At 41.8% G+C, this 17,924-nt stretch overlaps 1 protein-coding gene across 1 annotated transcript in view; it reads left to right on the top strand.

Moving 5' to 3' along the window:
* LOC110150743 (fatty acid desaturase 2-like protein FADS2B) overlaps positions 1–11,627 on the top strand; it is a 38,343-nt gene extending 26,716 nt beyond the window's left edge. Inside the window, exons 6-12 of the mRNA XM_070473716.1 lie at positions 1,006–1,066; positions 3,722–3,774; positions 3,934–4,031; positions 5,450–5,546; positions 7,423–7,502; positions 8,743–8,868; positions 11,167–11,627. Of these exons, the coding sequence (XP_070329817.1) occupies positions 1,006–1,066; positions 3,722–3,774; positions 3,934–4,031; positions 5,450–5,546; positions 7,423–7,502; positions 8,743–8,868; positions 11,167–11,227 (576 nt within the window). The 3' untranslated portion in view covers positions 11,228–11,627. The remainder of the gene's footprint in view (positions 1–1,005; positions 1,067–3,721; positions 3,775–3,933; positions 4,032–5,449; positions 5,547–7,422; positions 7,503–8,742; positions 8,869–11,166) is intronic.
* The last annotated feature ends 6,297 nt before the right edge of the window (positions 11,628–17,924 follow it).

Below are 17,924 nucleotides of genomic sequence, written 5' to 3'. Positions count from 1 at the left end.
GGGAGTAACTGTAAATAACTATCATTATTTTATCACCATTACATTTATTTTTATTCATGATAGTAAGAGAAAGAAAGGTCAAGTCTAATATCCAAATAACAGAAGAAATATGTAGAAGGGAAAGTATTAAAAGAAGAGGAAAGGCAAAAATCAAACACGGCTCACAGTGTTGTTGCTGTGGTTTTTTTTTTGGTTTTTTTTTTTTTTTTGGCTCAGTGTTTTAACTGACTGAACATATGGTAAAATTATAGAGATTTGAATTATCATTCATTCATTAATTCATTCAGCTAGACATTTATTAAATGTGTCTTAGGTAATAGAGATAAACCATTACTTCTCTGCCTCCTCTCAAGATATTTGCTGCCCTTGTGCATTTGGGTACAGACTAAGTTAACTAAGAAGACCCCTGGAAAATGACTCAAATTTCCAGTGGTAAGATTATATATGATCATGCCTTAAAATGAGTAAATCACAGCATGAGATCCATGATGGAATTAAAGGAGGAAAGATGAAGTAGATACTAGAGGTTATGACTATGTGTTTTATAACACAACCGTTCAACAAATATCTGTTAAATGGATGAATGGATACAAGCAGACTGAGCTTCAAGCAGAATTCTAAGCACATAGGTTGAAGAAGACCTTGAAAACTTATCAGAAATATTTCTCCTCCATCGCTGTTCCATTCCACACCAGGACAAAAATTTCAAAATGGCTCCCATGGATATAATAATAAACGATAACAATCCCTGAAGTCAAATGGCATAAACCATCCCTGCAAGAACCGCACACATTTAAATAAAGAAAAAAGACACCACAGTGTTTCCTCCCCTTCAGTTCTGCTTCTTCAGTGCCTTCAGTTTGACAGTAAATGAACTCTGACCAGATGACTCTTTCTATAGAGATTCTCCACACACACACACACACACACACACACACACAACCTTGAGTATAATAACAGAAGTCTATATTGTTCTTATTTTAGTTTTATTCTCTCTTCATTCAGTACGGCAAGAACAAAATCAAATACATCAACTACGAGAAGCAGCACCTGTACTTCTTCATGGGTGAGTCCCAGGGAGCCACAGTCCCTATCATCCCATTTCCTGGAAGCAAATAGTTGTCAACCAGAAGGCACGACTGAAATCCTCCCACAGAGAGACAATCCCATGTCTTGTTGTGCCTCAAAAAAGCAGCATGTTTTATTTCAGACTTACTTGGGTGAAATCTGAAGAGGAAAATAGAAGAGTGATTAGGCATTCTTAATGGGCATCTCATCACTCTGGCTACTGTACAGGGAAGGAGATGTTCCAAGAAGGATGGGAGGCAGGATGCCAATCAAGGGGTCTGGTATCTGTGACTCTCGTCCTGGATAAATACAATACTTATGAAGAAGAAAAGGATAGTGGTATATGGATAGGGAGGAAAAACAGGAAAAGAATGCACTGACAGTAGGTGCCAGAAAAAGCAGTCTCATGAATAAAAGTCACCTGCAGAACTTCTGTGTGGAAGAAAGTTGACTGTTCCCACAGCTTACATACAGCTGGAGAAGGTATTTTAGTGGACAGATACACACACACACACACACACACACACATAAGATAGATCTGGATATATTCTAGGCTTGAGAGAAAATAGGGTAGCTGAATAATGCTAATACCAATGAAAATATTAGAAGCAAAAATGGTCTGCTCTTAACCAAGTCAAACTTATGAGAGCTCACAAAGAAAAGTTTAGGACCCCAAAATATGCTCGTCTAAAACATGCTTACTCATTTGGAAAAGAAACCCAAATTAGGGAAGATTCCAAACATTTCCTGTAGATCAGTGGTCCTCACCTAAGAGCATAGTTGCTCCCAGTGGGACATTTGACACCATATAGATACTTTTTTGATTATCACAACAAAGGTGCCGGGGAATGGTACTGACATCCATGGGGCAGAAGCCAGGGATGTTATAAAATGCCTTACAGGACACAGAACAGCCCTGAACAATAAAGAATTATCTGACCCTAAGCTGCCAACAGTGTTAAGATCGAGAACGGTTGCAGATGATCTGGCTCGCCCAGACACTGGCCACCAGGGGTCATCTGTCTCCCCTGACCGGGATGGCCTGTGAGTCTGTTTTCTGAGACACGAGGCTCAACCACCACTGCAGCCTCTTCCAGTGCTAGAATCTGAGGACTGCTCCTAATGCGGTTATTCTCTTTCATGACCAAGAAGGGTGTGGAGGACACTGGTTCCCCAGTTCGAAAGGTAACTATTCCAGCCCAGACAGATGTGTATTCACATAAGAAAAAAACTGTTGGGGTCTCTTGTCTGAACTCTCCTCCTGTGTGTAGTAAAACAATACAGCCTTAGCTTACGAGGAATGGATGAATATTGTAGCTTCCCTGCAGAATGCCCAGCTTACAAACCACATCGTCCTCAGGAGCTGTTTCATTTTGTCATTTTCTTTCAAATGTCTTCAACTTAGTATGACAGGTACAAATGAGTCCTACTCAACCCGTCAAAGGGAGATGAAGCTTGACATTTCATAAAGGTGGCGAGACAGCTTTCATGCAGATTCCTGTAGCAGGGAAAGGTACTTCAGTATAAGCTGAGCTCAACTCTCAGAAATGAAAGGTGGGAGACTTTTAAAACACTGGGATATGCTAAAGGAAATTAGGGAAAGAGGATAAATGGAGGGGAAGCTGGTCATGTGGTTAAGCCATGTGTGTCTTCTCACTGGCGCTTATCAAAGTCAAACTCCTTACCCTCCCAAAGGCCTCAGGACGGAGCCCAATCCTCCAAGATTGTACTTCAAAGAGATGACTCCCAAGTCCTTGAGAAAGACATTTCTGGGTCAGGGACAATCGATTCCAGAGGGACACAGTATGAATTTTATAATTGTAAGTTTTTTAACAAATGATTGAATAAAAAGAAGGTCAGAAGCCTACTGAACAAGTAATAAGTTCTTTGGACAGTCTTGAACTTTCTCAAGAATTTTAAGGGGGCTGGAGTCATCCCAGGAGCATGGCCCTGAACTGTTCTTAGAAACTATTTCTAGCATTTGTGCAAGTCTCTTAGTGTGTAGGGTGGACAAAATCATCTGTGCTGACAGTTCGCAGACTTTGAAAGTTTACAGGTCAAATGTGAAGCCTAGTCAGGAAGTGGGTCCAGAGCATCCAACTAAGTTTGATCAAGGAGAGAGTTGTCAAAATCTGAAGCTTGTCCATATGACTCCTATGTGCTCCAAGCAAGTTCACTGGTCCTGGAAGAGATGCAGGTAAATAACTATTTGGTCAGACACAGTATGCCTGCTCTGCATCTGCCACCTTGACATATTGTGACAGGGTCCAACACAAAGGATCGTGAAGGATTGAAGGATTCCAGGGACCTTGAGAAAACTTGAAAGCTCAGAGCAGAAGCCCTTCCAGGATGCCTTCATCAAGAATGATTCGGATCTTCAAAGCTTCCTTAGTCTCCTTAAGGGAGCTTGAACCAAAGTCCTGGTTGAGCCTCAAAGACTCTAAAAGCCCAGCAGCATCCAGAATGTGGTTGTGGATCTTCACCTTCCACCCCTTCTCAGGGGCAATATTCCAGGGGTACCGTGCTAAGGATATCAACTCCCACTAGCTTCCACAAGAATCATATCAACTCATTTGTTCACCATCTTCTTGTTTTGTTTTTTTTGTTTGTTTGTTTTTTTGTTTTTCAGTTGCGGCCCCCCTTCTCGTTCCAGTATATTTCAACACGAAATCCATGCAAGAGATGTACCACAGAAGGGACTGGAAGGTGAGTCACTCGATTCCTTTTCTAGAGCTAGATCAGGCTGGTAGAAAGGGAAAAATGTAAATGCTTGGTTCTTTCCATGCAACTTCCTTGAGTACCAGGATGTAAGATTTAGCCAGTTTTATTTCCACTCGCTTAACTTTCAAACACTTCTTTCCGCAGGACATTACCTGGATCAGCAGCTTTTACATTCGCTATTTCATCACATTTGGTCCTTTCTATGGAATCTTCGGAACCATGGTGCTCATATACTTAATCAAGTAAGAAAACAATAATATTATCCTACTCTTATTACCCAGATGGTCCTCTTACCTTTTTCTGATATTTATGATTAGCAATGATTAGCAGATTATGACACCAGACCCCATTCTTGTAGCTGAGACATTTCCAAGAAAATGTAGGATAAAACAGATGAAATAGCTGAATGAGTTTCTTGGAAACTGAATTTGCCCAATCTTGCCTTTTTTCCCACGTGGTTAATTCCCAATTGCAGTATACTAGTCCCTCAGCATCTGAGCAGGATTAGTCCCTGGACCCACCTCAGTTACCAAAATTCAAAGATATTCAAGCTCCATAGTCATCTATCCATATATGTGGTTCCACAACTGTGAATCCAGGCAACCACTAATCTTGTAGTAGTGTATGTGTTTACTTTAAAATATCCACATTTAAGTGGACCTGCACGTTTCTCAAAGGACAATTGCATTCTGCCTGATCACCAAGTCCTTCAAACTGTAATCCAGCTGGACATCATAATTCTTACCAAAGATAATAGGAGGCCAGTTTTTTAAAAAGTTATTTTATGACTAGAGATTTTCCCCAAATCAGAATGACTTTAAACTTAATAACCCTCTTCAACTTCCCAATATATTCCTTCCCCATTCATTTGCATTACTATTCATAACAATAACAGTAGCTACTATGCATCAGGCAATTTGCTAAAGGCTTTACATGCATGATCTTATTTGATGTAATCAAAAATGCACAACCAGGCAATGTAGATAATATCAATTTCATTTTTCTGGTAAGAGAACTAAAGTTTAGAGAAATTGAATCACTTACTCAAGAGCTAATAAGGGCCAGTGGCAGTGCCAAATCACAACTTGTACCCAGTTCTATCTGATGACAACAGCCTAGCTGTTAATCACATTGCATGTATGCTTAAGTTGTTGTTGCTTTAGTTGCGAAGTCATGTCTGACTCTTTGGCAACCCCATGGACTGTAGCCTGCCAGGCTCCTCTGCTCTGGGGGTTTCACAGGCAAGAATACTGGAGTCGGTTGCCAGTTCTTTGTCCAGGGGATCTTCCCAACCCAGGAACCAAACCCAGATCTCCTGCATTGGCAGATGGAATCTTGACCACTGAGCCACCAGGGAAGCCTGACCTTCAGTTATCTAGGATCTTCTGAGCCTTGCACCAATGCAGACAGAAAATACTGGAGACACTGCTCTGGTACAGTAGGCTGCAAGACAGGGAGTGTGACTGATACCTAGCGTGTCATCTTTAGATATAAAAGGTCTGCAAAGATGAAAAACAAATAACCACCACTTTATTGGAACCTTTGAGTCACTGCCCTTTCCTCTAATGCTCTGCCAGATCTGTCAGTGGTTATGCAAGCCCAGTGACTGGAACTGAAACTCCCCAAGGAATGATCATATCTTCCTTTTATTCTCTTAAAGGTTTCTTGAAAGTCCCTGGATTGCATATGTTACCCAGATGAGCCACATACCAATGAAAATGAGCAACGAGGAGAACCAGGACTGGTTCAGCACTCAGGTAATAATGCTGTTCTTGGGAAAGCATCCACCAAAGCATCCTGATTACCATCTGCTTACCTCAGATAATATTTATTGGAGGCTTGCCAGGCACGTCAACTGTTTTGCATGTAGTTACATTAGTTGTAGCTACATGCTCAGAGTATTCCCACTTTACAAATGAGAAAATTGAGGTATGAAGAAGTTGCATAACTTGTGTAAGATCACACAGCTGATAAGTGGTAGAAGCAGGTTTTATGTATTTATTTGGCCACACTGTGTGGCATGCAAGGTCTTAATTCTCCTACCAGGGGTCAAACTTGTGTTAAGCATACAGTCTTAACCAGTGGACCAGTGGGAGTTCCCTAGAAGCAGGTTTTAAACTTCGGCAGTTTGATTTCAGAAACTTTGCTTTTAACCAAGGCTTAATAACCTACAGTCAGAGGGCCAATCTAGTCCAGTCTATGTTTTTGTAGTTTTATTGGAACATAACCACACTCATACATTACATATTCTCTATGATAACTTTCATTCTAAAACAGCAGAACTGTGTAGCTGTGATGCAGAATTAAAACATTTACTGTGTGGCACTTTACAGGCAAGGTTTACTAAACCTGCCTCAACATGATACAGTCTTTCAACAAATCTCACACTCCTAGAATAACAGAAGGGAGAACCCTGGAATCCTCCTCGTTTCATTGTATAGATGGTGGGGCCCAGAGAATAGACTCTGCATTCTCTGCAAGCATGCTGTTAACAATTAAAAGATTTGTGACCCCATGCAGAATACCACTGCCTCCTAAGCCTGACACTGGCTGTGCCGTGATTACCTGAAGACTCAGTCATCATACTGCTTCCTTCTCCATGCCCATTTCCAGATTCAGTGGACACTCCACACTGTAGTGGTTCTCAATCATTTTGGTCAAGAAACCACTCTTAAAAGTTACTGAGAACATCAAAGAGCTTTCATTTGTGGAGGACATATCCACTGATACTTACTGTATTTGAAATTGAAACAGAGTTTTAAAGTATCGATTAATTAATTTAAAGCCAATAAAGGTTAACATCAGAGTGATGACATCATCCTATGTTTAATAGCCTCTGGTAAAACCCATGCTATAAGCATGCATGAATGAGAATGAAAAAGGCAAATACTGTCTCAGAAGTATTATGGGGATCATTTTGACATTGAAGTTCCCCTGAAAGTGTCCTAGGGAACCCCAAGGTGCTCTAAAGTACACTTCAAGGAACGCTGACATAGAGCAACTGCAAAAATAACTTTCAAAATGGCAACAACCCTAACAAGAATTAAATCTTAGAAAGGCACTGAATAAAAGTCACATTCATAAGCATTCTAAGTAGTCTGGAGAATCCTATGAACTTCTTCTCAATCTGTCTTTGTATAAAATAAAATACATTAGATTAAAAAGGAAGCTACTTGTATATATTAATAAATTTATTTCTATGCACAAAATCCTTGATTAAAGCCCCTGAATGCTTTATTCCCCATTTGGAAGTCCTTTAAGTCTATTCTGTGGTAATAATATTCAAACTCCTATAATTTCTACCAGAGTCCTACAATCCCACTTCCATCTGCCAAAGTCCTTACTTGTGATACCTTAGTCTTCTGAATTTGAGGGCAAATAGAGACTTAGTCATCTCAAATCCTATTTACTTCTTCATATCTATTGCCTTATCTATACTTCTTAGCAAAATGCCTTATTTCCCTTATAATTATAAGATCCCTGAAACCTGGGACTTATTTCTATTCATCATGGTTTGTTACACAAAATGCATACTCAATCAGCACTTGTTGAATGATGGATAACTAAAAGAGTAACTAAACCTCTTGCTTGATATGAGTTCATTTACATCTAATGTAAGCTTTTTCTTTGCAGGTCTTGGCCACCTGTAATGTTGAACAGTCCTTTTTCAATGACTGGTTCACTGGGCACTTGAACTTCCAAATTGAGCACCAGTGAGTAAGAGAAATAGTTCACGATAAAGGGCAAGGGCTGTCACTAATAACTGTCCTCCATATAGTCCAGAGCAGAGCAGTAGACTCGCAAACTTAAGGGAGAAGAATGAACCAGGATTCTCTAAAGGATTAACAACAATGATAAAGAAAGGAAGAAAGAAATGAAGGAAGTGTCACAATTGCGAGTAAATGGAGTGAAATCTTGGAAAAGTATCAGTGACTCAGTTTCCAGATTCCTATGGGCTTAGGAATTGGTGATTTCTTTGCATTTGCTTTGTTGGCAAAACCTAAGAAAAATCAGGACACTTGAGTAACCAACTTGTGTTCAAACTTAACTATGCTATAATTCAAATATTTACTTATCTGTGTCTTTAGAGCCAAGGTTACAAAATAAATGAAGTGGAGTCCCTGCTGCAATTTCTAAATGGTATCTGGAAATACTTTACCAATGGGTCAGTTACAGAGAGGAAATGGGTAGTTCACGCCTTGATGCAAGTTAAAACATTGAGAGTCAATTTCTCCAGAGAATCAGGGAGAGGCTTTCCACATTCTCTTTGTCTAAGCCATGTGAGTCTATGATAGTCAAAGAAGGAACAAGACCTTTATTTGTTCAAGGAATTTTTTTCATTCAAAACTCATATTAGGGCTTGAAATTTTCAGCAAAACAAACAAACAAAAAAACAAAAGATTATTACTCACAGTTTTATTAAAGGAGAGGTTTACATCCATGATGGTCATCTGGTTGACTAATGAAAACTTGGGATTAAAAATCCATCTCTCCTCACTTCTATTCCTTTCATAGGACTTTTAGCTATTTACCATGACTTAACATGCATTCATCTATTCTTGCTAAGGAAGTTAGAAAGACAGAGAGTAAGACAGAGATCAGTAGGGGCAGGGTGGGCAGTTCAGTATCTCCAGTTCTCTGGGTAGTTCTAAATGGTAGAAAGTTCTAAATGGTATAGTTTCATTTGATCAGGCCAAAAATAAACAGCGAAAGGAGCTAAAACGTATTCTCTTAGTTCTTCCTAAACATCTGCCACCCACAAGGCTTGTAGTGGGTTAAAGGATAAGATGAGTCTGCCAGCAAGTTTTTTAACTTTCTAGAACAAAAGTATTGTGCAAGGTCAAGGTTGGGTCTGCGTGGCTGATATCATTTTATTTTGTAAAGGGGGAATGCAAACTTTGGGTTTCTCCTTAGGTCTGAGAAATTTTATATCTCCTTTCTGTGTTTCCCTAGTCTGTTTCCCACAATGCCACGCCATAATTACCACAAGGTGGCACCTCTGGTGAAGTCACTGTGTGCCAAGCATGGACTGCCATATGTGAATAAGCCCATGTTGAAGGCATTTGGAGATATTGCCAGGTAATAACAGTCCCACAACCCACAGCTCTCATTTCCCTTCACTGCTGGTCCCCAGACTCTTCACTGCTTTATGAATCATTCAGCCAATGGCTATTTATTAAGGAACATCTATGTGCCCAGCATGGACAGGAGGCTCTATAAGGAGCAACACTAACACAGAAATGATAACAGTAATTCCTACCATTTACTTGCTGCCTTCTGGGTACTTCTTAGTGAAAATGCCTTGATGCCCTACTAAATTTCAAGCTTCTTATAAATCAGGGTTCTGTATTATGTGCCTTTGTATCACCCACAGAGCCTTGATATGCTTTAGAACTTAACTGATGGGAGGGACTCTCAAATTATCTGGTCCAGGTTTGCAGACTAAGATGCTTGCAGGGTCTGGTGGTGAGAGGGTAAGAGGCAGGAAGGCCAGGGGTCTCCAAATGGAGGAAATAGGCTGCAAGTGCCAGACATTTTTATCTGTCTTAAGCAGCAGGAGGAAACAAACTAGAGATATTTTTTTTCCTTCTCTACAAATTTAGAAGAAGGTTTCTCTTAAAATGCTGTGTTGCCATGACACCTGGTTTCACCTGAAGCTAACTATTCTCAAACCCTGAGTTAACCAATACATTTTTCTTATGGAAATGTCTGTCTTAAGCTCTGTTAATGTGCCCCAGGCTTTGTCTTCAAGTTGGTTCTGCCAAATGGCTCAACCTACTTGACAAACCAGTATGTTATACTCAGATATTATTCCCTAATCTATGTAAATGAAACTATTTGTATGGTAATCTGCCCTTCTACAAGATTCAAGTCAATCATTTTATGGCCTGGGATGAATTATCTGGTGCCATTCTGAATTTTAAGACATTCCTTTCTTTCATTAATAGACTGCTAGTGACTATATAACATCCAGCTAAAGACTAGGAGGGGGGTACTCTTTCTGCCCCCTTCTGATGCCTGTGTCAGAAGCTTTCTCTATCTCCTTTATACTTTAATAAAACTTTATTACACAAAAGCTCTGAGCGATCCCGCCTCGTCTGTGGCCCCGGATTGAATTCGTCTCCTCCGGAGGCCAAGAAACCCAGCATTTTATCATCAGCAATAACCTTTCAGTGGGATGGGCAGGGGCAACTCTTCCTGCAGGAACTGAGAATCCATGCTCATCCTGAATCATTCACAGTTCCCTAGAGAAGCCTGTGCTCGTCAAATTAACAGCCAAGACTTTGGTTGTATAATTTATCTTAAAATTTGGGAAAAGAAAAGCAAGAGTATCTTTTTAAAACGAAAAATAAGCCAGCAAGGCTAGACCTGGTCAGATCTGATCCCTGAACAGTGACCCATCTTCACTTTCTACCACTGCCCTCCTCCTTTCCTGCCCTCCCAATATCTGACCTCCCTTCAGCTGCTACATAACTCCCTGCCCCTTGCCATGACACATCCTTGGTCACCTTTTCTCCTACCTAGAATAATCTCCCAACTTTGCCACCTGCCTCCTGTCAGCTTCTCAAGTTCCATTCACTCTGAAAGCTCACCTAAAAGGTCTTTTCTCCATCTTGGTTCTCCCTTGCCCCCAAGACTAAACCTATCACATGCTCTTACAGCACCTGTTTCTTTTCATTTCTGATCCTTGTTACAATCATGATTTAATAGCATATTGGGTAATAAATTATGCAATATGTATCTCTCAATGTAGACCAGAGCTCCAGGTGGAAAGACTCTCACCACTCCTACTCACAGCTATATCACCAGAGCCTAGAAAAGTCTTTAACTTTATAAAGTAGGAGAGGTAGGTGGATACAGGATAGGTTGGTATAGGTATATGGTTTATCTTGTAGAGACTCAGTAGAGATTTTTCTTTTAATATGGAGAAAAGGATAAGTGATGTTTTGGAGTACAGAAGAAAAATAATTGAAAGAAAAATTCAATCTCTTCCATATAGAAATGGTGATGGACTGTAGACTGCCAGGCTCATCTGTCCAAGGGATTTCCTAGGCAAGAATATTGGAATGGGTTGACATTTCCTCCTCCAGGGGATCTTCCCTACCTAGGGATAGAAGCTGCATCTCTTACATCTCCTGAGTTGGCAGGCGGATTCTTACCAGTGAGCCACCTGGGGAGCCAGAAAAGGCGGACTCACATTCTAACACATAAGTTGGGGTATCTGGCTCACCCCACTGGCAAAATAGAAAGACATTTTCCAGATACAGCTGAAAATGACAATGCTGCCCTGAATTAAGTAAAAGAGCAAATGTTCCATGAAGTAGCCCCTTCGACCTGAGTCTCACCTACTCACAGTTTTGTCTGCTCCTCTCGCAGGGCCCTGAAGAAGTCCACAGCCCTCTGGATGGATGCTTACTACAGGCATCCAGAAACATGATGTGGATGTGCGTGAGTCTGTGTTAAAGAGGAAGCCTCAGGCCCCAAAGTGTCACTTGTGCTAAAGGTCATGATACCAAACCTCTATAACGCCTGACTTACTTGCAGTTTCAACCCTCCCCAAAGTGTAATTTCAATCAACTGTCTGTAATTTTCTGATCAACTATCTGTAATTTTTTTTGATCAGCTATCTAGGAGGTAATCTGTTGTGTTTTGTCCCTTCTCCATCCTTGCCCCCAGCCCAGAGGAAGAAGAGGATAAAACCCTTGTCATCCGCTCCCCACCACCAAAAAAGGTGTCTGCCCTAAATATACTTTGCTGAGAGCTTCCTTGCCCCTCCCTTCTTCCAATAAAAGCCTTCCATTTACCCAGCCCCTCAAAGCCCCATTTGATTAACTTGATTCATGTCACTAAATAAAGCCAATTAAATCACCAAATTTACTCAGTTGAATTTTTGTTTTCTAACAGCTTGTTCAATAATCTCCCCAGAGGAGGAGACCCAAGGCCTGCTACTTTCATGACTCCCCAGATCACTGAGCACTGGGTTAGAATTCAGATTATCCATCCTGCAGATCATTTCCACCCTCTGCTCTTTGGCCACAGGAATAAAGATGGTTTGATTGGCCAGACTTCTGTCTCCGTAACCAAGCAGGACCCTATGGGACCTCTTGGGAACAGCTCCCCACAAAAGGCGATCTTGGCACATCCTCTGCTTTAGCTCCTCTCTGAGGGGCCAGAAAATAGTACTTGATGCAAATTTCCTGAATTGTTTTGCATATAGGAACCTATCCCCCCCCCAAAAGGAGGAACTACTTTTTGACCAAGAACTGAGGATGGGAACCTCTGTGCCTCACCATCAACCAGTCAGAGAGCTGTACACAAGCTGATCCCAAACCGCAGGACCTCCCTCTCACATGCCCTTACAAGCAGCTTTGCCAAAATCCTTCTGGAAAGTCTAGACTTTTCAGGGCCTCCTTTTCACCTCCTCTCCTGGCACAGCCCTGCAATGAACTTTTCTCTGCCATATAAGTGTCAACCATATAAGTGCACAATTCTCTACTGGAAATCATACCAAAGAGAAGTATATCACTTGTTGCTTAATCAGTATATTGTAAAGGATTTTCTTGACTATTTCCCTGTTAATTATCTACCCTTAAGATACAGAAAGTACTAAATTAAATATAAAAATTTTAATGTACTTTATTAACATCAATAAAGATTAACCATAAATTCTGTTGAGAGAAGGAACACTCAGATACCCTTTCTTTCTAAACTTCATTTATGAAAATCTGCAGTATTGAAAGGATTTTAGAATGAACATCTAACCATAATCAAAATTTTGAAGTTACATTTTTAGTAAACTTGTTTTATTTTATATCTATCCATCTAACCTCTCTATCCATTACTCTATCCTTTTTATGTGCTTCAAAGTAAATTTCCAGAGGCTTATTTTTAAACTAAACCTCAGATTATGCAAACAACAAAGTTCATTTCTCATCTTCAATAAAGAATTGTGTAGCAGTTTCATCTTTAAGGGAGTTTTATGGGAATTTTGCTATGTGAAGGGAATATAACATGGTTAACATTGTGCAAAAGAAATTATTAACTCAAAACAGAATAAACCTTCTTGTGCATGCATTTATCCTTCTCTATTTTTTGATTATTGATATATATGTAACTCCTTCATTCTCTCTCACTTGGCAGTATTTATTGATCACTTACCATGTGTCAGACTGAGGCCAGGTGATATGAAAAAGAGTTGCAGCGGCCTGGGCTCTTGGAGCTTACAATCTAGTTGGGGGTGGGTGGGTGTGGAAAGTCATTAAGAAAAGGTAAATGAAAGAAAAACCAAGATCATCACAAATGAAGAAAACAAAAGGCTGTGTGAGAGAGTGATAAGCAGGGACTAGTTTCAATAAGGGGGATATGAAAAAGTGACTATAAGAATGTGAAGAAGACTGCCATTAGATCTTGATGAGCAGCATCATTAGAAGCAAGTGCAAAGGCCCTGAGATGGTAACAAACTTCTGTTCAAAGAACACAGCCGCCCATATGACTATGGAATTGTGTCCCAGGTTTTTCCTTCACTGTCACTTCATTTCTTTTTTTTTTTTTCATTTATTTTTATTAGTTGGAGGCTAATTACTTTACAATATTGTAGTGGTTTTTACCATACATTGACATAAATCAGCCACGGATTTACATGTGTTCCCCATCCCAATCCCCTCTCCCACCTCCCTCCCCACCCCATCCTTCTGGGTCTTCCCAGTGCACCAGCCCTGAGCACTTGTCTCATATATCCAACCTGGGCTGGTGATCTACTTCAACCTTGATAGTATACTTTTCAACTTCATTTCTTCAGTGTATTTTGCCTTGGCTCTTCAGAGGCATTCAAAAACAATTTTCCAGATAAGGAACAAGGAAACTGCATAGCACATGAAATCATAGCCATTATCTTATAATAACTTTAAATGGAGTATAAACTATAAAAGTGCTTCCCTGGTGATTCAGCAGTAAAGAATTTGCCTGCCTGTGAAGGATTTGTAGATTTGATCCCTGGGTTTGGAAGATCCCCTGGAGAAGGAAATGGCAACCCACTCAAGCATTCTTGCCTGAAAAACACCATGGACAAAGGAGCCTGGCAAGCTAAGGTTTGCAGGGTCACAAAGAGCCAGATACAACTTAGCAACTAAACAACAGCAACAAAAAACTATAAAAATGCTTAAGCACTGTGATGTTCACCTGAAACTAACAGAATATTATGAGTAAACTATATCTCAATAAAAAATAATAAAAGTAAACTTCTATCATTTTATTAATGTAAGCATAGAGTTCTCTTTGGAAATCCTCCCAGATTTAACTGACCAGGTTAAATTTCCTTTTACAAGCCCTTGCGTCCTGTGCACCTCACTAGCACAACTTGTTTTCTGCCTGTGTGCCCACTAAACACTGAAAACTCCATGAGGGTAGTGGCCACCCTATATGCTGCTACTCACCATTTTATCACCAGCCCCTGTTCAATGTTTATCACTGACCAGGTATTCAATAAATGTTTTAATGATAATTAGTTAATCTATCTTCTCATGACAAGCATTCCAAAAATTGCTTGTAATTGCTGCCTAGACTCCAGTTATCATTCTGATGCTCTCTGGTGTCTACCCCTAACCAAAAAAAAAAAAAAAAAATTAAAAACACGCCTTGTTTTTGTTGGTCGCTCAGTAGCATACAACTCTTTGCAACCCTATGGACTGCAGCACGCCAGACTGCCTGGTCCTCAACCATCTCCCAAAGTATACTCAAACTTATGTCCACTGAGTTGACAATCCTATGTCACCCCCTTCTCCTCCCACCCTCAATATTTTCCAGCATCAGGGTCTTTACCAACAAGTCAGTTCTTCACATCAGGTGGCCAAAGTATTGAAGCTTCAGCATCAGTCCTTCCAATGAATATTCAGGACTGACTTCCTTTAGGATAAACTGGTTGGATCTCCTTGCTGCCCAAGGAACTCTCAAGAATATTCTCCAACACCACAGTTCGAAAGCATCAATTCTTTGGCACTCAGCCTTCTTTATGGTCCAACTCTTACATCCATACATGACTTCTCAAAAAACCACAGCTTTGACTATATGGAGCTTTGTTGGCAAAGTGATATCTCTGCTTTTTAATATGCTGTCTAGGTTTGTTATAGCTTTTTGTCCAAGGAACAAGTATCCTTTCATTTCATGGTTGCAATCACCATCCTCAGTGATTTTGGAGCCCAAGAAAACAAAGTCTGTCACTGTTTCCATTTTTTCCCCATCTATTTGCCATGAAGTGATGGTACTTGATGCCATGATCTTAGTTTTTATAATGTTAAGTTTTAAGCCTGTAATTAGGAACCCTCTGCTCAGTCAATTGAAAAAGGCTACAAAGAGTGACTTGGGTTATGCTTTCACTGGTACAAATATTGGCTTACACTAAAAGAATCTGCATTCTGCCAGATGACTTGTTGGAGAAGGACTAGGTATAGCTGAACAGATGAGAGAGTAAGGCTGCCCTAAACCTCAATGTGAAGTTTCCAGCCCTAAACTTGGGCTCTCTTAATAGTTACACATCTATTTCTCACTTACTCTCTGATCATGAGCTTGCGCCTTCCTTTCTAGAGAGTACCTCCTTTATTCATAGGTAATCGAATGAAATACAAGGAATTACTTGGGGTTATAAAGAGTCAATATATGTTAGAGTGTCAGTACTTTGCCTAGCCCTGACCAGCTTTCATGGGCTACTGCATCAGCTTCCTAACTGTTCTCATTATTTACCCTCTTCTTCCATCATCAGCACATTTGAACTCAATGTCCTAGCTACCTGGAAGCTCCCAGATATCTGCATGAGGAGTATCTACTTATTATCATAGTCACCATCCATCCAATCCAATTTATGCACAGAATCCCTGTTCCTCCCTCACCAGGAGAACCTATCATTACCTAAGCACTAATCCATTTTCGGTTCCTTCATAGTTTTCAACACCATCCAAAATTAGTTATGTTATCTTATTTCATTGTAATATAAGCTTTAACACAGAAATCTGGTAAGTGAATGAATGTAAGTATGCCCTTGTCATTTATAAAGTGTAAAGAGAGTGGAAAAATATCATCAGCTCCTTGAGAGCAGTGGTTTTGGACTGATTTGTTATACCTCCAGCACCAAACCTGCCCTGAGTGCCTGTTCTTCAAGGACTGCTGTTTTTCTATTCAAGTACTGATCACATCTCAGAGTAGTCCTGCAGAGGGTACAAGGTCCAGACCTGCTGGAATTTCTGTGGTAAAAAGCTACCAGCACCATCCAACAGAATAGGATTTGGAGGACCTCAGAGAATCCAACATGCAACGTTGGAAAACCTGGTATTGTGGCTAAGGTGCATAGCAGGAACAGGGAATATGGACCCGCTAGTGTTTCACTCTCAAAGAGCTGACAATTTTATGACGAAGACAAGAATAATATACATTTAAGACGAAAATAGAAATTAAGATGGCTAGGGCCATATCTAACACAGAAAGGGCAGCAGGAGGTGTGAGCGAGAGAGAGGAGGGGTTGTGGAAGGGGGGGCAGGGGGCTGCTGGGCGCCTGCGCCAGCGGCCAGCATCCACAGCGGCAGGTCCAGTGCTCCAACGGCAGAACATGTGGGGCAAAAAGAAGTTACATGAAGAGCCACAGGCCTGAGGCCAGGGTATACAGCCAAGGTAAGCGGCCTGCTTGACTCCGTCTCACTAGTCCTGGAGAAGCTACTGGAGAATCAGCACCCATCACCCCCACCACCACCACCGTGAGGCACGTCCCAATAAAGACGAGTGGAAGGAAAACCTGGAAGAATGGCTGAGACAGCCAGCACCATGGCCATCTCAGCCTCCCTCACGTGGCGTGTCTGTGACCAGCCCTTGCCAGGTGACCGCAACATAATCTACCTGCAGTATGTGGCCCCGGACGGGTTCCTGCTGGAGAAGGGCCTCCCCAGACCTCAGCCACCTGGCTGAGAACCTGCCGCTGCCCGTGGCCGAGGTTGAAGGGAAGGAGTCTCTTCCAGGGCGTCCCCGCTGGTCCTCCGTCGCCCTCTTCGCCCTCAGAAACCTGTCCAGCCAAGGTTGGTGCTGCGTCCTTGGGCAGGACCACCTCCTGTTACCAAGATGCAAGTCCGTGTGCCCAACACACAGTAAAGTCAAGCAATACTCAAACGTAGGAGTTTGGAACAGAGCAAGACTGATTACAGGTTCATGCAAGTGTGAGGCGAGCAGAAGTAATGCCATGGCAGGCAGTTTAGATTAGGAGTAGGCCTTCCTACTTCTGGGTGGTAAGATTATCAGGCCACCTGGATACAACCAATCAGCTTAACACTGACCGCTGTTTGCCAATTAGGAACGGGGCGGAAACCCCGGGAAAGTCCCGTGCGCGCAAGTTTTGACCAACCGCTTAAACCAACTACCAACGGGGTGTGCTCACCCTATAAATTTGTGTAACAGCTTGGGCTCGGGGCTCTCTGATCCCGCACCACTGCATTGGATGCGGCAGGAGCCCTGACTCGAGTCAGCAATAAAACTTCCCTTTTTGCTAGTTGCGTTGTCTTGGAGGCCTTCTCTCTTCCCGCTCGGGGATTCGGACATCAGGCATAACAGTAAGGGTGTGAGAGGTTTATGCCCCAAAACCCCATAGTCACTGAAAGCTTTCAGCGCTGCCCTTCGATAGGCAAAGTGAGGGAGGGGCGTGGCTAGCTGTTGCAAACTTCTTGATGTCAGATCCTTGTTTCTGAAGTCAGGTTAAGGCCAAGCAATGATGTCACTGTAAATCTCTATGACATGAATGCTAGTCTCCTGACAAGGAAGGGCCCAACTTTCACCCTCCAATGTCCTGGTCCTGGCAAAGAGGAGGCAGATCTCAGCTGACAGTTCCTTCAGGCCCAGGTCCTCAGACCCCACCCAACTGTCATCGCTGAGGGAGCCGGGGGCTCAACCCGACTGGCCCTCTGGCTCCTCAGGCCGCCCAAAGCGGTGGAGGTGGGCTTCTGCAGACCGTGACACAGGCAGGATGCCTTGCTATTAGGTCACAGAGACAGGGCTGGAGGAGAGGGTTCACCTCTTCCTCAGGCCTGGGACTGGCTAGTGAGTGGCCTGGTGAGGGCTCTGGAGCCACACTGTAACAGAGGGCAGTGAGCGCAGCCCTCAGCAAG

Source organism: Odocoileus virginianus, chromosome 10, assembly GCF_023699985.2.
Source record: "Odocoileus virginianus isolate 20LAN1187 ecotype Illinois chromosome 10, Ovbor_1.2, whole genome shotgun sequence".
NCBI classification, from domain to species: domain Eukaryota; kingdom Metazoa; phylum Chordata; class Mammalia; order Artiodactyla; family Cervidae; genus Odocoileus; species Odocoileus virginianus.
This window is presented reverse-complemented; position numbering and strand designations above follow the sequence as displayed.